Raw genomic sequence first — 17494 nt, 5'->3', positions numbered from 1 at the left:
TATATATTATTACTTTAAAATGCCAATTTGAAATAGTAAGGTCACATTATAAAATCATAATCACAATTCATCATCACATCATAATACATGAAGAAACATTCACAATCATGTATTTCCTTGGGCTACTATAAAGACCTTTTTATACAAAAGATCATTAAAGTTTGCTGCAATATAAGAAGCCAAAGTAATGGGAGCTTTCTCATTTCACAGGGGATGATAAAGGGTAGGGAATAGGTGTAAGATTTGTGGGGTGTTAGATAAAAAAGGCAAATGTGAGCAAATCTCTAAGAAACATCCTCAGGTAAGTACTGTGCACAGAACACAGGTACGTATAATTTATCCTATTGGATGATTGATGATCAAGGAAGGTTTGGCTGCATGGCTGTGTGTAAATGTGACTCATGCTGGGTCCTGGACAGGAATCATTCTTTAATTTCTTGAGGGTACCTAAAAAAGTTTCAAAAGTTTTTTTTTCCTTTTTTTTTTTTTTTTTTTTTTGATGCATGTTCCTTAACACAACCAGCAATTCAATTAGTTATGTGTTGTATAGGTTTTAGGGTTGTATATATATCTACAACACTAAATCTATACAACTCAATAATCTCATTGCTTGTTGTGTTATAGTTGTACAGCTCCTTCTGCAGTCACACTTTTGTATCAACAATCACAAGTTTATTGCCTCTTTAAGGACTGGAGACAAGGCATTGCTCCTTTAAGCGTGATGAGAGCTATGCGCAGACTCAGTGAGTGCTATGGTCAGGCCTGGAGGAGTGTGCAGAGCTGGGGAGTCCTCCTGTGTTTGCTGCACTGACAGGTAGGGGGAGAGGGGGTCAAATCACAATGAGCGCACACTGATACAAGGTATGGAATGCTCATCAATAAACCCAATGCATTCCAATGTCTTATTATACATCAGCTATATATTGCTACTATGTACCAGATACTGATCAGAGAATACAATGTATCTTTATTGCTCAGAGAATGCTATGTAACTATATATATATATATATATATATATATATATATAAATATATAAATGAACTACCTGCGGCTATGTACTATCTGCACATTGCTACATTATATCAGGCTCTGTGTGGTTACAAACCAATTGGAACTTTACAGATACAATGTACCAGATGCTGATCAGAGAATACAATGTATCATTTTATAATCAGAGAATGATATGTAATATATATATATATATATATATATATACACACATAAACTACCTGCAACAATTTACTATGTACACATTGCTACATTATATCAGGGCCTGTATAATTACAAACCTATGGGAACTTTATAGCTACAATATACCAGATGCTTATTAAAGAATACAATGTATCTTTATTGCTCAGAGAATACAATATTATATATATATATATACACAAATATATACACAAATATATACACACACAAACTACCTGCAGCTAAGTACTATCTACATATTACTACAGTATATCAGCCTCTGTGTGATTACAAACCTGGAACTTTACAGATACAATGTACAAGATGCTGATTAGAGAATACAATGTATCTTTTAAGTATTTGATTGTTTGGCACTGGGCTGTGCTATTCATCTGGGCAGTACTATACCCCTCATTTCTATACCTGTCATTATTACAATATTATACCTGTCATTATTATACCTGTCATTTCTGTACCTGTCATTTCTATACCTGTCATTATTATACCTGTCATTTCTTTACCTGTCATTGCTGACCCTGTCTTTGATGGGTATATTAAACTGCTAGATGATAATTGATGGCCGGATTGGCAGAGCCCTTGTGTGGCACTCAAGGACAGGTATTGAATGACAAAATAAATAAATAAATTCCAGAAGTTCTGAGCACATGCTTAGGTATTCTTAGCAAACTGAGTTTTCTCCGCATTCACTTAGCTAAGTGAAACATTCCTTGCAGAGTGAAAAGCCTAAAATTCCTTAATAAATCACCCCCAATGCATCTAATGTTTGGAAGAGGTATATCCTGATGTATCAACAAAGAACTCAGAAGCTTCCAGATACCGTTACGTTGTATCACTTTCTGTATTAATGCAAACTGGATATAACAATTTATTATTTATATATAAAACAATATAATAAAATAACATGTGAAATAATGACAAATAAATACTAAAGGCTTTTAGTGCTTTACTGCTTGATTATACATCAAATACCGGACTATAAACATGGCCTTACCTATATTTGATGATTTCTGATTTCATAAAACGTTGAAATATATTATAATGTAATTATAATATTGGAAGAAAAAAATGTTTCTGTTTGTGAAACTTTTTATTCTCTGAAAATAGATTGTGCTGAGTTCTGAATGTCATCAGGTATCAGTGAATAAAATGGGTGGAAGTCTTTATAAAGTGGGTGAAGTTTTTCTATTTTAGTTAGATTGTTTCCATCCTTCCAGAGATATAGGAAATGTGGGTGGAGGAATCGGGGTGTTTAAGTAAAGGAATTTAGACTGTCCAAGGTAAATAATAAATCCAATTGATAACTCATTTCACTTAGGAAATACATAGAAAATTACATACATACATTGCAAAGTATACACTAAACATGCAAGGAAATCTAAAAAAAATAAAAATTCTTGTACAATATCAGATGATTGCAGAGCTTTGTCCCATTTGCTAATATCCCTTGCAAGGTAATTATTCACCTTGCTATGTGAACAGTCAGTGGTCTGTACAGTAAGTTAGGAAGAGTTCCCTAACCCCCCAAGTATCAGCAATGACATGTTTCTCTTTCTGGACCCTAAGTATGTATTTGCTCTAGGACTCTATGGGGCTGATTTATTATAGCTCTCCAAGACTGGAGAAGATACTCTTTAATCAGTGAGCCTGGGTGATCCAGCAAACGTGGCGTGCATGTCTTAAAAGTAATTTGCTATTTGTTTGCAAATGTTTTCAATCCTGGAACAGATCTATTCCAGGTTTGCTGGATCACCCAGCTTCACTGATGAAAATGTACCCTCTCCAGTCTTAGAGATTTTTTAATAAATCAGGCCCTATGTGTCAGCATGTTATGGAGCTCATTTGTTAATTTGTCATTGTTCTTGTATTAGATGGTCTTGTAGTTAACAACCTCTATTATCAACGTCAACTTTGTAAGCAGCTATTAAAATTATTTCTGATTTATAGAGGATAAATATTTTATTAATCTTTTTTTTGTTTTTTTTTATGTGTAATAGGTATTTATTTAACTAATGATATTGATTTCATATTTGTTTATGGAGTGTTTGCTCTATATTACTTTCATTAAAACTCCTGGGAGTTAACCCTTGCAGTCTGCAGTTTGTCCTGCAGTAGATTATTTTTATTATTTATATTAATAATAGTAAACAGTATTTATATAGCGCCAACATATTATGCAGCACTGTACATTAAATAGGGGTTGCAAATGACAGACAGATACAGACAGTGACACAGGAGGAGAGGACCCTGCCCTGAAGAGCTTACAATCTAAGAGGTGGGGGAAACATCACACAATTGGAGGGGGATACGGAATGGTAGGAAGTAAGGAAAGTTTAGGAGACAGAAGAAGATGGGTAGGTGATGTTGAGGCGTGGTGTTTTAAGGGATCTTTTAAATCAGCAGAAAGTAGGAGCAAACCTAATAGGACGAGGAGACCATTCCAGAGAGTGGGGGCCGCTCTAGTAAAGTCTTGTATCCATGCGTGTGATGAGGTTATGAGTGAGGAAGTCATTAGTAGGTCACTGGAGGAGCGAAGAGAGCGGCTGTTGGAGTATTTATCTATTAGGTCAGAAAAGTAAGTAGGACAAGAACTGTGTAGGGATTTGAAGGCAAAGAACAGGAGCTGGAATTTGATTAAACATAATTGCAAAGTGCATGAGTGCAGCCACAAAGCTGAAGCTTCTGTGCTGGAGTAACCACAATACTTTTAATACCTCCATCTTAACACTTTTATCAACAATTGGTGTGAAACTATAAAAACATAATAGAAACATGTTTACATATTGAAGGGAGAGATTCTTAGAAGTTGTTTCCTTTGAAGTGATCATTTCAGCTTTTTCATATTCATCTTCAGATCACAATGAAGTGAACACGTCTACAGTATTTGTATGACTCACAGGGAGGGAAGGCCTCTCCGCCTGTCATTATGTGTCTGACAGTGTTTGGGTTGGTTGGGTTATTCTACCATTGTGGTGTCTGGAGTGCAGGAAATCTGAGCGGAACATAAGATTCAGGAATGGTGACACGCTTGGTTTTCACTTTTATGTGCACGATTTAGGGGAAAGGATACGGTTCCATACATGATTGGGACTAGTGGAAGGTGCTTAGTCCTTGTGGCACAGATTTATAATCTGTGTGTTCTGTATTACATGTTAGGGATTATCATGGGAAGCCGATCTGTAAATTGTATTTCTCAGCAAAAGATACAGCTGCAGCTAACAGCCAAAATGTCACTGGGTACAAACCATTGTGACCATGAGCAGAGCTCTCTTAGATATCTATATTGGCTTTGAATATTTAATGATGGATACATTTTCTAAACTAATGTCATTTTTTGGGACCCCAATTGTCAAAGTGTCATTGTTTTGGGGCCCCGTGTGTCAGTGGGGTCCTCAAGTGTCAGTGTGCCAATGTTCTGGAACCACCAGTTGTCAATTTGTTATTCTTTTAGTACTCTAGGTGTCATGGTGTCATTAATGTCGGACCCCCAGGTGTCAGTATGTCACATGTTCTGAAACCCCCTAATGCTAGTGCTGTAGGACCACCAGGTATGTCAAATTGTTCCAGATCCTGCAAGTGTCAGTGTGTCATTGCTCTGGGACCCCCAAGAAGCAATGTGTTGAGGACCCCCCAAGTGTTCAGATGTCACTGTTCTTTCACCACCAGCTATCAGTGTCCTATTGTTTTAGGACTCCCAAATGTCAGTGTTTCGGACCCCAAATGTTAGTGTGTCCTGGTTCCTGAACCCTTAAGTATCAGTATGTCATTGCTGCAGGACCTGAAGTGGCAGTTTGCTTTTGTTCTAAGACCCTAAGTGTCATTGTTCTTGGACCACCAGCTATAAGTGTCTCATTCGTCTTTTGGACTCACAGGTTTCAGTGTTTCAAGGTTCTCAACCCAAAATGCCATTGTTTCATGGTCCCGGAACCCTCTTGTCATTGTTTCAGGACCCTGAGAGCAAGTATGTGTTTTAATGTTTTTGCTCCCTCAAGTGTCAGTGTGTTACTGTTTTGGGGCCCCATGTGCCAGTGTGCCAATTTTCTGGAACCACCTGGTGTCAATTGATTATTCTTTTAGTACTCCGGGGCCCCATGAGTCAGTGGGCAAATGTTCTGAAACCACCAGGTGTCAATTTGTTATTCTTTTAGGACTCTAGGTGTCAATGTGTCATTGATGTCTGATCCCCAAATGTCAGTATGTCACATGTTCTGGAACCCACAAATATTAGTGTTCTAGGGCCACCAGGTATGTCAAATTGTTCTGGATCCCACAAGTGTCAGTGTGTCATTGCTCTGGGACCCTCATGTAGCAATGTGATATTGTTTGAGGACCCCCAAGTGTCTGGGTGCCACTGTTCTTTGACCACCAGCTATCAGTGTCCCATTGTTTTAGGACTCTCAAGTGTCAGTGTTTTAGGGTTCTTGATCCAAAAAATGAACACGTCATGGTTCCTGAACACTCAAGTATCAAAATGTCACTGTTTCAGGACCTTATTCTTATTTTTTTAGGATCCCAGGTATCAATGTGTCATTGATATGGGACCCCCATGTGTCCGTATGTCACATGTTCTGAAACCCCCAAATGTTAGTGTTCTAGGACCACCAGGTATAAATATTCAATTGTTCTGGACCCCACAAGTGTAAGCGTGTCATTGAGCTGGGACCCCCATGTTGTAATGTGCTATTGTTTGAGAACCCCTCAAATGTCTGGGTGCCACTGTTCTTGGACCACCAGCTATCAGTGTCTCAGTCTGCTTTTGTTCTAAGACCCCCAGTGGCATTGTTCTTGGACCACTCGCTATTAGTGTCCCATTCTCTTGGAATCCCAGGTGTGAGTGTTTTATTGTTTTCAGTCCCTCATGTCAGTGTACCAATGTTCTGGAATCTCTGGTTGTCAATTTGGTATTCTTATAGGACTCCGGGTATCAATGTGTCATTGATATGGGACCCCCACGTGTCGGTATGTCACATTGTTCTGAAATCTTCTAATGTTAGTGTTCTTGGATTTAGTGTTAATTTAGTGTTAAATTTAGTGTTAATGTTGAATTGTTCTGGACCCTGCAAGTGTCAGTGTGTTATTGCTTTGGGACCCCTGAGTAGCAATGTGTTACTGTTTGTGGACCCTCCAAGTGCCACAGGTATTAGACCACGAAGCTATCAGTGTCCCGTTGTTTTTTTTGGACTCTCAGATGTCAGTGTTTTAGAGTTCTTGACCCGGGAATGTCAATGTGTACTGGCTCCTGAACCCTCTTTTCATTGTTTCAGGACCCTAAGGGCCAGTATGTCTTTGTTCTAGGACCCTAAAGCCGCATACACACGTGCAATATTAGTCTTTGGAAAGGATTTTTCATGAATCTTTCCAACGACTGACACTGCACGATGCATGAACGAGTTCTGTACATACAGCACCGTTCTTCTCTATGGAGAGGGGAGAGGGAGAACGACGGAGCGGCACCCCGCTGCACGCTCTCCCCCTCGTTAGTTGTCCATCGCCCCATAGACGACTGGCGCTGTACACACGCCAGATTCTTGCCCAATATCGGCCGAGAACAGTTGGACCTGTGTACGTAGCTTTAGTGTCGGTGTGTGATTGTTCTGGATTCCATTTATTAGTTTGCCATTGTTCTGGGACCACCAGTTATCAGTTTTCACTCTTTTTGGAATCCCCAAGCATCAATGTTGCATGGATGTGGCATGTTGCAGGATTATATACATATATAAATATCAGTGTGTATTTTTTTAAGGGCTCCCAAGTCTTGGTGTGACCATATTGGTGGTATATTGAGTTCCCTGAATTCTTTGTATCTATACTATATCCTCCTTTCTATTAGAGAATAACTCTAATTTACAGTACAAACTGTTATAACCTCACCTTGCTGATTTCATTGCTCAGATCTAATCTCTCCTATTAGTCATTGATGCAACTTTCATATTTTTACCTTTGTTCTCCTCCACATTTATATCTGTGTCCCATAAATCAGTCCTGTACTGATATAATGCTGATCCTTGTCAATGAGAAAATCTCTGATCTCTAATGTCAAATCCTCTGTGTCTGCAGGAGATTGTCTGACGGTGGAAAAGAGGATTATGGATCGGGGTTGACATCATTGCATGGAATCTGTGCAAGGCTGAATTCAGCAACCATCCAGAGTCTCTGTGTACCTGAAAGTGTGACCCCCGGTGCCCGGTGAGTAATGTTTTACGATGATCCTCCTCTTGTGTGTTACTTCCCCCACCTTCTAGATTGTAAGCTCTTTGGGGCAGGATCCTCTCCTCCTCCTGTATCACTGTCTGTATCTGTCTATCATTTGCTACACCAATTTAATGTACAGCGCTGCGTAATATGTTGGCGCTATATAAATCCTGTTTATTAATATTAATAATAGATGGAGGTAGATGGTTGTATGGTGGCCGGGTAAAATATTGCTGCTGTATTTGTTATTTTCATTGTTGTAGTGCATAGCTCCCCACTCTCCCTGTTCAAAAACCAAATTCTTCCCGGCTTCTAAAAGGGATTTGGAGTGCTTGGGTTGGGGACGTGACTGATAATGTGTCATAATCACAAACTCTTTGGCTATGTACACACGTCTAATATTTCTCATCCGATAATCGGCTCAACAAGAATCTTGCGTGTGTACAGCGCCCGCCGTCCATCGTGCTGGCGGATCCATGGATGATGGACGATGAACGATCGTATTAGAAGCAAAGGGGGAGAGAGCACAGCAGGGTGCCGCTCCGTCGTTCTCCCCTCCCCTCTCCATAGAGCAAAACGGTGCTCTATGTACAACACTCGTTTATGAACTGTGCAGGCCTTAGTTGCTGGAAAGAATCATGATCCTTTTCAACGATAATTATTGCACGTGTGTTACCAGCCTTAGTGCTAAAAGGTGTTCATGTTTACCATCTCCGGATATTTTAGTTATGAAAAGAAAACTTGCACCCCAACTAAGACCCTGACCTATCCCACCTTCTACATGTCTAGCCTAATCCTTAAAATATACCCATAAAAATATAAAAAAAAATTAAAAGTCATCTATAGTCAAAACTTTTCCTTAGTTGTCTTTATCCTATTGAGCAATAATAACCATCAACATGTTTTATCAGGATTTTAGCTTTGCAGTAAAAGTGATCTAGGAGCTGCAAGCTACCAGGCTTAGGATGTGATCCCGCCACGCTGATCCCGGTCTCTGACACTTCGTCAGGGAGCCTCACAACCAACACATTCAGAATGGAAAGTGGGAGCTGATAGAAAAATAAATAATCTGCAATCTGCTCTTTAATAAATAAATGGGAAAGTGATCATCTCGGAGCCCTCCTGGGTTTAGAGTTTTTGTAACATGACATTTCTAACATGAAAAAGAAGATAAAGCAATATCTAGTGGACCATTAGAGTGGCCACCATCACCCACGCTCTCCACTGTGTACATATATAATAAGAGAAAGACAGACAGACGTGTAAAGTCTGCATATAGAGCATTGGTTGTAACCCCAGGAATGTCAACACTTCCTCTATTCAGCTCAGTTATGTAAGGGAAATAAAATGTTTACTTGTTTGGAAAAAGAAAATTATGATATAGGAGATCAGTTCAACTCATTATAAAGGGGCCCCAAGTGCAGCCAAAGAGGCTATAGGCACAGAACAGGAAAAGGATAAACACTGGACATATGCTACAGGAGACGGTCAGAGACTGCAGACATAGTACAGGAGACGGTCAGAGACTGCAGACATAGTACAGGAGACGGTCAGAGACTGCAGACATAGTACAGGAGATGGTCAGAGACTGCAGACATTGTACAGGAGGTAGTCAGAGACTGCAGACATAGTACAGGAGACGGTCAGAGACTGCAGACATTGTACAGGAGGTAGTCAGAGACCGCAGACATGGTACAGGAGATGGTCAGGGACTGCAGTCATTGTACTGAAGTATTACAAGTAATATAATTATAATAGTAATAAAGTATATACAAACTCTCCCCATATTACCCTTGAGTGATGTTTGCACAATATGCTACTACAAAATTTGCTATAAAAAGAATGTTTTTTTGTTTTCTTCTTTTTTTTAGAGCTGAATTCACTTCACGATCCTTCTAGCATCGTTTTCAGGAAGACTCAGGACTCTTTTCTGGCCTGGGTGCCTCAGGTAAAGTAAATTTTAAATCCACACATTTTTAATGTGTACTTGTTCTGGCAATGCAATAATCTGAGCTGCTGTATAGCAGACACACAGCGGTGCCTCGTCGCTTCCTTCTCTGTAGAAATCCCAATGGAAATACCGACTTTCTGGGAGTCAGAATTTCCATAGTCTTCTACAGTGCACAGTGCTGCCCCCATCTGGCAATTGTAGTATGTGCATTGTAGAAAGGGGGAGCAGATGTGTCTTCCATACCTCCTCTTATTTTGAGAGACTGGGTGAGGCCGGTCCCCTATTCCATACTTTTTATATCTTATACCAAAATATGTTCGCTGTCTGGCAGATGCTGACTTCATGATTGGGGCAGAGGTGAAAACCTATGATTCTCTACGCCTGTCTCGTGAGGCTAAAAGATGGCCTCCCTCTCTCCGCCTCCACCGATTTCCACCCGAACCTGCAGATTCTGGAGTGCAAGAAATGGGTGAGAAGGCTCTCTGTCACCCTGTCCCAATGCCCACCCAGAGGCACCGCCAACGCCTGCAACTTCCATATACAGTGAGTACAGCTGGATTATAAATGTGATCACGGTGCACAATGTGTGTTGTAATGCAAGGGTTTGGTGACGGTATTATTCTTTAATTGCCCCGTGTCTGTGCAGTTTTCTCTCATCAGGTGACATCTCCTCCCTGGTGGTTTGCTCCAGTACTTACCCCTCCTCTGCAGCATTCAGCTTCCTGGAAGAGCTAATCTGGGAGTTCTCTGCCTCTTACAACAGCACGGCTATCGCCCTGGCCTCCAGACCCTACACCTTCCTGGAGTTTGGTGAGTGTTTCCTATTAAAAAAAATATCACATCTGAACTCGGGGGATAAGCAAATGTATATTCTTACATCTGTGTATATTACTTCTGGATCTGTGCAGTAATTGGATATGTTAATTTGATTTCCAGTATGATAGACCAGTCATTTCTGCTCTCTCTCCTCGTGCTGGGTGACTGGTCTTGTCTCCACCCACTTTCTGCCAGCAATCAGTAGTGGGTGGGGCCTCCTTGGTCCCTCCTACAGCTCTGCTGTTTGCACGGTATACATACAGCACGTGATGATGCCATTGCTGCTTTTACAATATCTCATTTTGCAAAGGTAGTTGATGCACAAAAGTGGATTTATGGACTTTGATGATATTAAGGAATATAATAAAGAAATATATAAATATATATAAGAAATAAATATTTCATTTTTTGTGTCTGGAATTCAGCCGTACATTCTACATTATATCCATCTGTAGTGCAAGCATTGGGGTAAGGTATTGCTAGGAAGGATGGTAAAAATACCCCTTCACCCCTGCAGCAGTGTTGATGGGGTTAAATAGGCCAATGCATTGTGCTATTGTCATTTTATTTAAGACACATTGAAGATCATTCTGTAGTCATTGCAGATGCATCTGACCTTAACTTTGCCTGCAAATGACCTGCTTTTGCTTCATTTCATTTCCATATACTAGGACAAGCAATTGAGCAAATTCAGAAGAGAGAGAAAGGAGGGGGTCCATCCATTGATCTGGGCTCTTACATACATACAGCTCACCTTGCGGCTGCACATAGCAAAGAATAATTTAAACACATTGCATCTGATTTATTAAAGCTCTCCAAGGCTGAAGAGAATATACTTTCATCAGTGAAGCTGGATGATCCAGCAAACCTGGATTGAATTTGGTCCAAGATTCAAAACATTTGCTATTAACTAATAGCTAATGACTGTTAAGAAATCAATTCCAGGTTTACTGGTTCACCCAGCTTCACTGATGAAAGTGTATTCTCTCTAGCCTCTCCAGTGTATCATCTCTAGCTTTAATAAATTAGGCCCAATATATCTTGTATAACTTGTGCACTATGAAATAATATAATGTTTTTTTCCTTACATGTAACCTTTTCACCAGACCACAGGTATAGATAATTTGATGGATCTAGTAGTAGGTGATCACATTCAACTCACCTTGTTTGGAGACAATCTTGGTGTAAGTGGCTTCAGTGGGTTGACAATACATATACTTTCCACCAGGGGGAGCTGTGTGTACACAATACAGCACACTGCATAGATTCTGCTGGGAGGATTTGGGGGTCCATGGGGCCCTTCTGTATATTCACAAAAAATACATGTTTTGGTTTTGGATAGAGACCCTATTTAGAATCTTCCTGCCATCTGTGTGGGGAGAATTACCTTCCTGTCTTGTCCTGTACACACAATTGAAAGTGCATATATAATAAGATAAATTCCCTGTGTGGCTTCAATCAAATATTTACCTCTTTGTTAGGGTGACAATGCTCCGTCCCTCTCCCCGAACTTCTCTCCAGCATTGTCACCCTATAAAGGGAAATGCCTGGACAGGAAGCATCATGGCTGGATCTCCAATAGTGTTTTCATAATAGAATCTGCACAGAATAACTTTTAAAATGATTGTAATATGATTGAATGAGATTTTACTGATCGGGTTTGTTCATGTTTTTATATTTGATGTGTTTTTTGCAGATAGTGTTATACAACGAGTGAAACACAATTACAACTCTGCTGGCAGCTTCCCCCCGGTCCGCCCGGATCCCAGCCCTTCTCCGGTCTATGTAAAGTTAGAAGATCTGGGGGAGAGCAATGGCTTTGCCAACGGGCACATCACCGCACAGGTGCAGACAGGTATGGGGAAAGGTAATGTTATTATTTGTTGTAATGTATGGAGGGGGGAGCCCCTCAACATGGGGATACCCTAATACGGGGGGAAGACATGGGGTCTGGTATTAACAGAAAAGGGGGCTTATACTTGCTTCCCTCCTGTCCCTGCCTGCTCAGACTCTACACCTGGATAAGGGTTGCGAATGTGTGATCATTTAAAGGGATAGTGCCAAAATACTCAGGAAAAGACTGATGTAAATGGAAGCAGCAACATGTTATTGAGCTAAAATAAATTACCAATTGCCCCCGCCTACACTGCTTAGTTTTAAAATGGGCCTTCACAAACACATTTTTAGAAGTTTTATTTTTTTCACCTGGGACAGGTTCTCATACCTTCTCAGCAAATTAGGATCAATGGCCTCTGAATTTAGTTCAGCATAGACTTGAACTATTGATCTAATTAGCAGCATCAAATTTCTGCATACATCCCACAAATGAAATTATTGGGTACATTTGAGTAGTGGTAAGTTTATACTCTCATCGTTAAACTTTCAGACTGTAAAACTGCAATATATATATATTTTAAATTTTGATTTGGTATATTGCTGAACCCTTTCTTTAAATGAGCTATTTGAAGAAAATAGCGAATCTGTTGTATATTCTTACCTGATTCTGTTCTATAGATATTCACAAAGAATAATTAATTGCAAAGTTGGAGATTCTGCTTTTTTTATCACCGCCATTGTAATTTCAGAGTTAGAAAAAGAAAAGCAGGGGCTGCTGTGACTTTATTGCAAAAAATAAATTTAATAAAATTTACAATGAGCTCTATTTATAAATGATTCCCTTGTGAATTCATCTAACATTCACTGATAGATGGTTATCTTTCACCAAACTTCTCATTTCAGTTTCTATTAAAACAATGACTCGTTCTGCCACCTAGTGGCCAATCTCAAAAGTGCACAGCTGTCACAATAGAAAATGCTATCTCTATATACCAAAATTATGAACGAATCTAGGGTGAATTGACAAGGGAATAATTTTTAAATATAGCCCTTTAAGTACTGTGTAAGCTTCCAAAAAGCTTTGGATACCAAAAGCCAGGTGCCTATGGTCTGCCATGTTGGAAATCTGGCCATGCATGGCTTTGGGTGCTATCTCAGCTGATCAGAACATCTTCCATGACACTCTGTTTGTACTGTACACAGATCTGACTTGCCGGATGTCCCCTGTGAGCCCTTTAGGTATCCTGTCGCTGATGCTGAGCATCATGTGTGGTGCATTGAGTCTGATCCGTGGGGTTCACCTGGCTGAGCATTCCTTCCAGGTAAGAGGAAAGGTGGTAATACAGTAATTATGTATCAGGAGACTCTGCTGCCCTCTAGTGTTCAGCCAGAAATATTCAAAACCCCCAGCAACCTCCACACTAGGGGTCAAATAAATAAAAAATCTTAGACAAAGTTGCGGGCCAACCTTGAAATTTATTGATTAAAATTGAGGACATTTTTCCTTCTCATTAGATATAAACCCTTTTCATATGGAAACAAAAATGTTTGAAACAAGCCCATAATAGAGAAAGAGGCAGAAAAATGTTTTTTTTTTTTAAATTTTATTTAAAATCTGTTGCCTCTTTCTTTATTTTTAGCCTTCCGAATTAAATGTCAATGGTAACCTTTTTGCACAGACTAACAATAATAACAATATTCTTCTATGAAAATCCAGCCATTCATGTCCATGCCTTGGAGGAGCAAGGAAAAGCTGAGGCGGAGTGCTGGAAGTGCCAGACATGGCCAATGTGGAGCTAAATCTTATGAGTGGCCCGCCGCTAAAACTCCCTGCTCATTGAAATAGTGCTGCTACTAATATTCCCGGCATTACTTGCGTCTATAAAACAGTCCCATGCTGGGCCACACCACCAGCGGAGAGCCCACTGGTCTATAGACACGAGTGATGTCGGGCATTGTAGTAGCGACGCTATTTGAATGCAACGGCGGGCCAGCTGCAGTTCATATTTATGAATCCTTTGGGGGCCAAGAAAAGGACATAGGGGGCCAGATTTGGCCCCCGGGCCAGAGTTTGACACCCCTGCTCCACACCAACCTCTCTTTACCTTTTTAACATGGGGAACCCTTGAAAAAACTTTAAGATCTTCAGAGTCCCCCTTCTATAATTACTATATCCACATATCACAAGATATTAGTGTGGTGGTCAGTGGGAAGAATTCCTCTTACATTGCTGGCCATTGGGAAAGAGAGCCAAAAAGATTATTGGGGTCACCTAAACTGACCTGAGGGGTGCAAACTGCTGATTGCTCAAAGACCCCTAGGAATCCTGATTGAGAAACACTGATCTACTGCATAGACCAACATAATATGCTGACATTCTCTCTTGGTGAATCAATTACTGCTATTGAAACACATGGACCTGGAAGATTCCCACAAGGGAATGTTTGGGGGAATATCTGATACCCTGTTTATTAACAGAGCCCAATGTGTATATTCTCTATATATCACTATGTGCTTATTGCACTTCATTCATTCTGAATCTGATGACTGGGACTTCTGATCCCCCTATTGGGGGCATTCCCTACGATATTCCTTATCATGTCAGCTGCAATCTATAATTATTTTTAATATTATTATTAATAATATTAAACAGGATTTATATAGCACCAACATATTACGCAGCGCTGTACAATAAATAGGGGTTGCTATAAGTCTATAAAATTTTCTACCAAGCAGTGTGGTAATTCAAGTTTAACAGTAGTACTTTGATCGGTACATTAAATTTTGGGGTGATTTATAATACTGGAGTTCTCCTGATAACTATTCTCTTTATTTTAACATAGAGAAAAGTATTTTGTTACCTGTTTTCATTAGGTTTTGTATCCAATTTTGTTTATTGTTATTGTTGTAAAATACATAAAAAAATAAAGTGTTATAAAAAAAAAAATAGGAGTTGCAAATGACCGATGAATACAGACAGTGACACAGGAGGGGAGGATCCTGACCAGAAGAGCTTACAATCTAGAAGTTGGGGGAACTAATCAGGACAAGTGTCAGTGCTGCGTGTCCTGGTTATAATATTTGGACTCTTCTGCCCAGAACAATACTTCTGATACACGAGAGCCCAGAATATCGGCAGATTGCGCTCCCTGAGATATGAACATGGAGTATGGAAGTGTCTATTACAGGCAATGTGCAGGAAGTGATTGCAGATACTTTGGCTCTCTTCTTGTGAATCATCCCAAGAAGTTTATTGATTGGTCTCAGAAGTAAACAGTTTATGTACAAAGGGGAAAATACAGCGGAAGACGACTGCAAACATCTTAAATCTGAACTCCAGGCAAACAGCCAAATTCACAGATAGAACACATAGAAGCGAAGTGTTTTGTCTGCTGAATGATTTGTATTTCTGTTTACTGAGATTTAAACAGCTTTGTTCCATGGAACAGCCCAGTCTGGAGACCTGATTTCAATCTGCTGTAATTAAGTAACACTTACAGGTCTTGTCCCTCCCCCAACCTGTGATTGGTCAGTGCGCAGAGGCTGATACCAAAGTCATTTGCAGAAATGTATTATTCCTTGAATTTGCCAAAAAAAAAAAAAATAAATCATATAATGTCGTGTTATTGATAACAGAGCTATAATAAAAAGTATTTTGTATCTGCCCGGAATTTAACTATAAAGGACAATTACACCTCCAGATCCCATTCACTTTATTACTTCTAGATTCACCCCATTGGAAGATTATGGCCAATTGTAAGGATTATCTAACCTGTTCCTAAATGGCAATTTGGTGGCTCACTTTGCCGTTCTGGAGGTGACAACTAATTTATTTTAATTGACATTTACAATATAAATCCTGGGTTTGTTGACAAGCGTTCTGATTGGTTGTTTTCTTGGTCCAAATTTGCTCTTTGTTTTCTACCAATCGTGTTGTGCTCCCCTTTGCCTGGCTCCTATTTCCTATATATGATCAGGATGAGACCATTGTGACGGGCAAAGCTCTTTGTTCTGCCAGGGATCTCCGTCATTCCTCTTCTCTGAGTGTTGCAGATTTTGTTCTCTGAGGCCATCAAACTCATCCAGCGGAGAACAAAGTACAATTAGGGAAATCTCGAGAGAGAGAGATAGCAAACATCAAAGGGTTGTCACCATCAGAAATAATTTGTTTTTGAAAAGAAAAGAGAAGAAGATAAAAAAGAATCGTGTTGCCGCTGATTCATCTCCTTCCACAGACAAAGAGATGGACGGTCCTCACATTCAACCGCGGCATGCAAAGATAGCGCACCTGTGTATCCCGAGTCCTGTGAATGGGGGGGCAGGGAATACCTGAAAATGATTTTATTCTAAGGTGACTTCTTTTTATTTCTATGGGTAATGGGTAAATATATATCATGGCCCTCCTTAATGAAATGGGGTTTTTGATTCCAAATAAGCATCCTGCCTCCCCCACCTTGGGGGCAGGTAAGGGGGATCTGATTTTGTCAAAGGTAAGGGGGCTACATTTTACCCCCTTCCATCTTTATCAATCCAGGTTCCAGGGGACATTTTATAGATAAGGACACACATACTTGCTGCCCCCATTTCCTATCCAAAAAGTTCCCCAGCCTATTTAAGGATCAGTTTTTAAAAAATAAAAACATATTACATTTTAAAAACTCCTACGATGGGGGGGGGGGGGGGGGTCAGGTTCTGATGCCAATGACCCCCTAAGTGCTACTGTATATGTTTTGGAAATGCAGTGTGCAATCACATTCAGCTGTTACATTGTAATGTTGGGGTATAGATGGCTGTAAATTCTAGTGGTATAGGCACACCCCCAAAACTACATCTCCCAAGAGCTCTTCTCTTACACACAAAGTGCAGTCAGGTGCAATATTATTTTGCTGGGAAATAAATCAATGGATATTTCTGGAGATGGGCTTCGAAGGATACGAGGATGGGTTCAGGCTAGGAGATCATTGGACTTCTGCCAGGTAAAAAGGTATTTTTACTTGCAGGATACACATGGGGTAATGTTCATGTATTGTACAATGGGCAGAGAAATATTGGAGACATCCGGTCAGTATAGCAGCCAGGCAGTTGGCATTTATAAAGAGTCAGCAACGCTGCATTGTAGAGGAATGCTGGGTGCTTTATTTTACTCTATAAGTGAAGTGACATTTTTTGATCTCTTATTTTCTCTTTTTTTTTCTTTTTCTGTGTTTATTTAGGACGGGTATGAAAATACAGGAAGAGTTGTGGCTTTTCTCACGGCCTTCCTGGCAAACATATTGCAGGTAAGTCCAAGGTGGACCAAATCTATCCATCGGTACCAAGATTTTATATCTGTGATGATAATATTACCAGTGTGACAGGGGCTTGGGAGGGTAAGCTTGTGACTAGCTTAGGGTCTCTGTACAGCTCTGCAGTATATGTCAGAGCTATATAAATGTATAATAATAGTGTGTGACTGTGGGGGGACATTAGAGTGTCAGCTCCTCTGTACAGAGA

The 17494-nt window shown here is 40.0% G+C and overlaps 1 protein-coding gene across 3 annotated transcripts in view; it reads left to right on the top strand.

The window, feature by feature from the left end:
- Nucleotides 1–17494, top strand: part of SEC22C (SEC22 homolog C, vesicle trafficking protein) — a 31613-nt gene that overhangs the window by 6418 nt on the left and 7701 nt on the right. Inside the window, exons 1-8 of one of the 3 annotated variants that reach the window (XM_072412992.1) lie at nucleotides 755–814; nucleotides 7264–7392; nucleotides 9270–9346; nucleotides 9681–9892; nucleotides 9996–10159; nucleotides 11862–12020; nucleotides 13205–13323; nucleotides 17215–17280. In XM_072412992.1, coding sequence (XP_072269093.1) covers nucleotides 9717–9892; nucleotides 9996–10159; nucleotides 11862–12020; nucleotides 13205–13323; nucleotides 17215–17280 — 684 coding nt within the window. In that variant the 5' untranslated portion in view covers nucleotides 755–814; nucleotides 7264–7392; nucleotides 9270–9346; nucleotides 9681–9716. Of the gene's footprint in view, nucleotides 1–754; nucleotides 815–7263; nucleotides 7393–9269; nucleotides 9347–9680; nucleotides 9893–9995; nucleotides 10160–11861; nucleotides 12033–13204; nucleotides 13324–17214; nucleotides 17281–17494 lie in introns of those variants that run through there. The other 2 variants (XM_072412990.1, XM_072412991.1) reach the window with 2 other exon arrangements.

This window comes from Pyxicephalus adspersus, chromosome 5, assembly GCF_032062135.1.
Source record: "Pyxicephalus adspersus chromosome 5, UCB_Pads_2.0, whole genome shotgun sequence".
Lineage (NCBI taxonomy): Eukaryota > Metazoa > Chordata > Amphibia > Anura > Pyxicephalidae > Pyxicephalus > Pyxicephalus adspersus.
The sequence above is the reverse complement of the archived record's forward strand: the minus strand, read 5'-3'. Positions and strand labels throughout refer to the sequence as shown.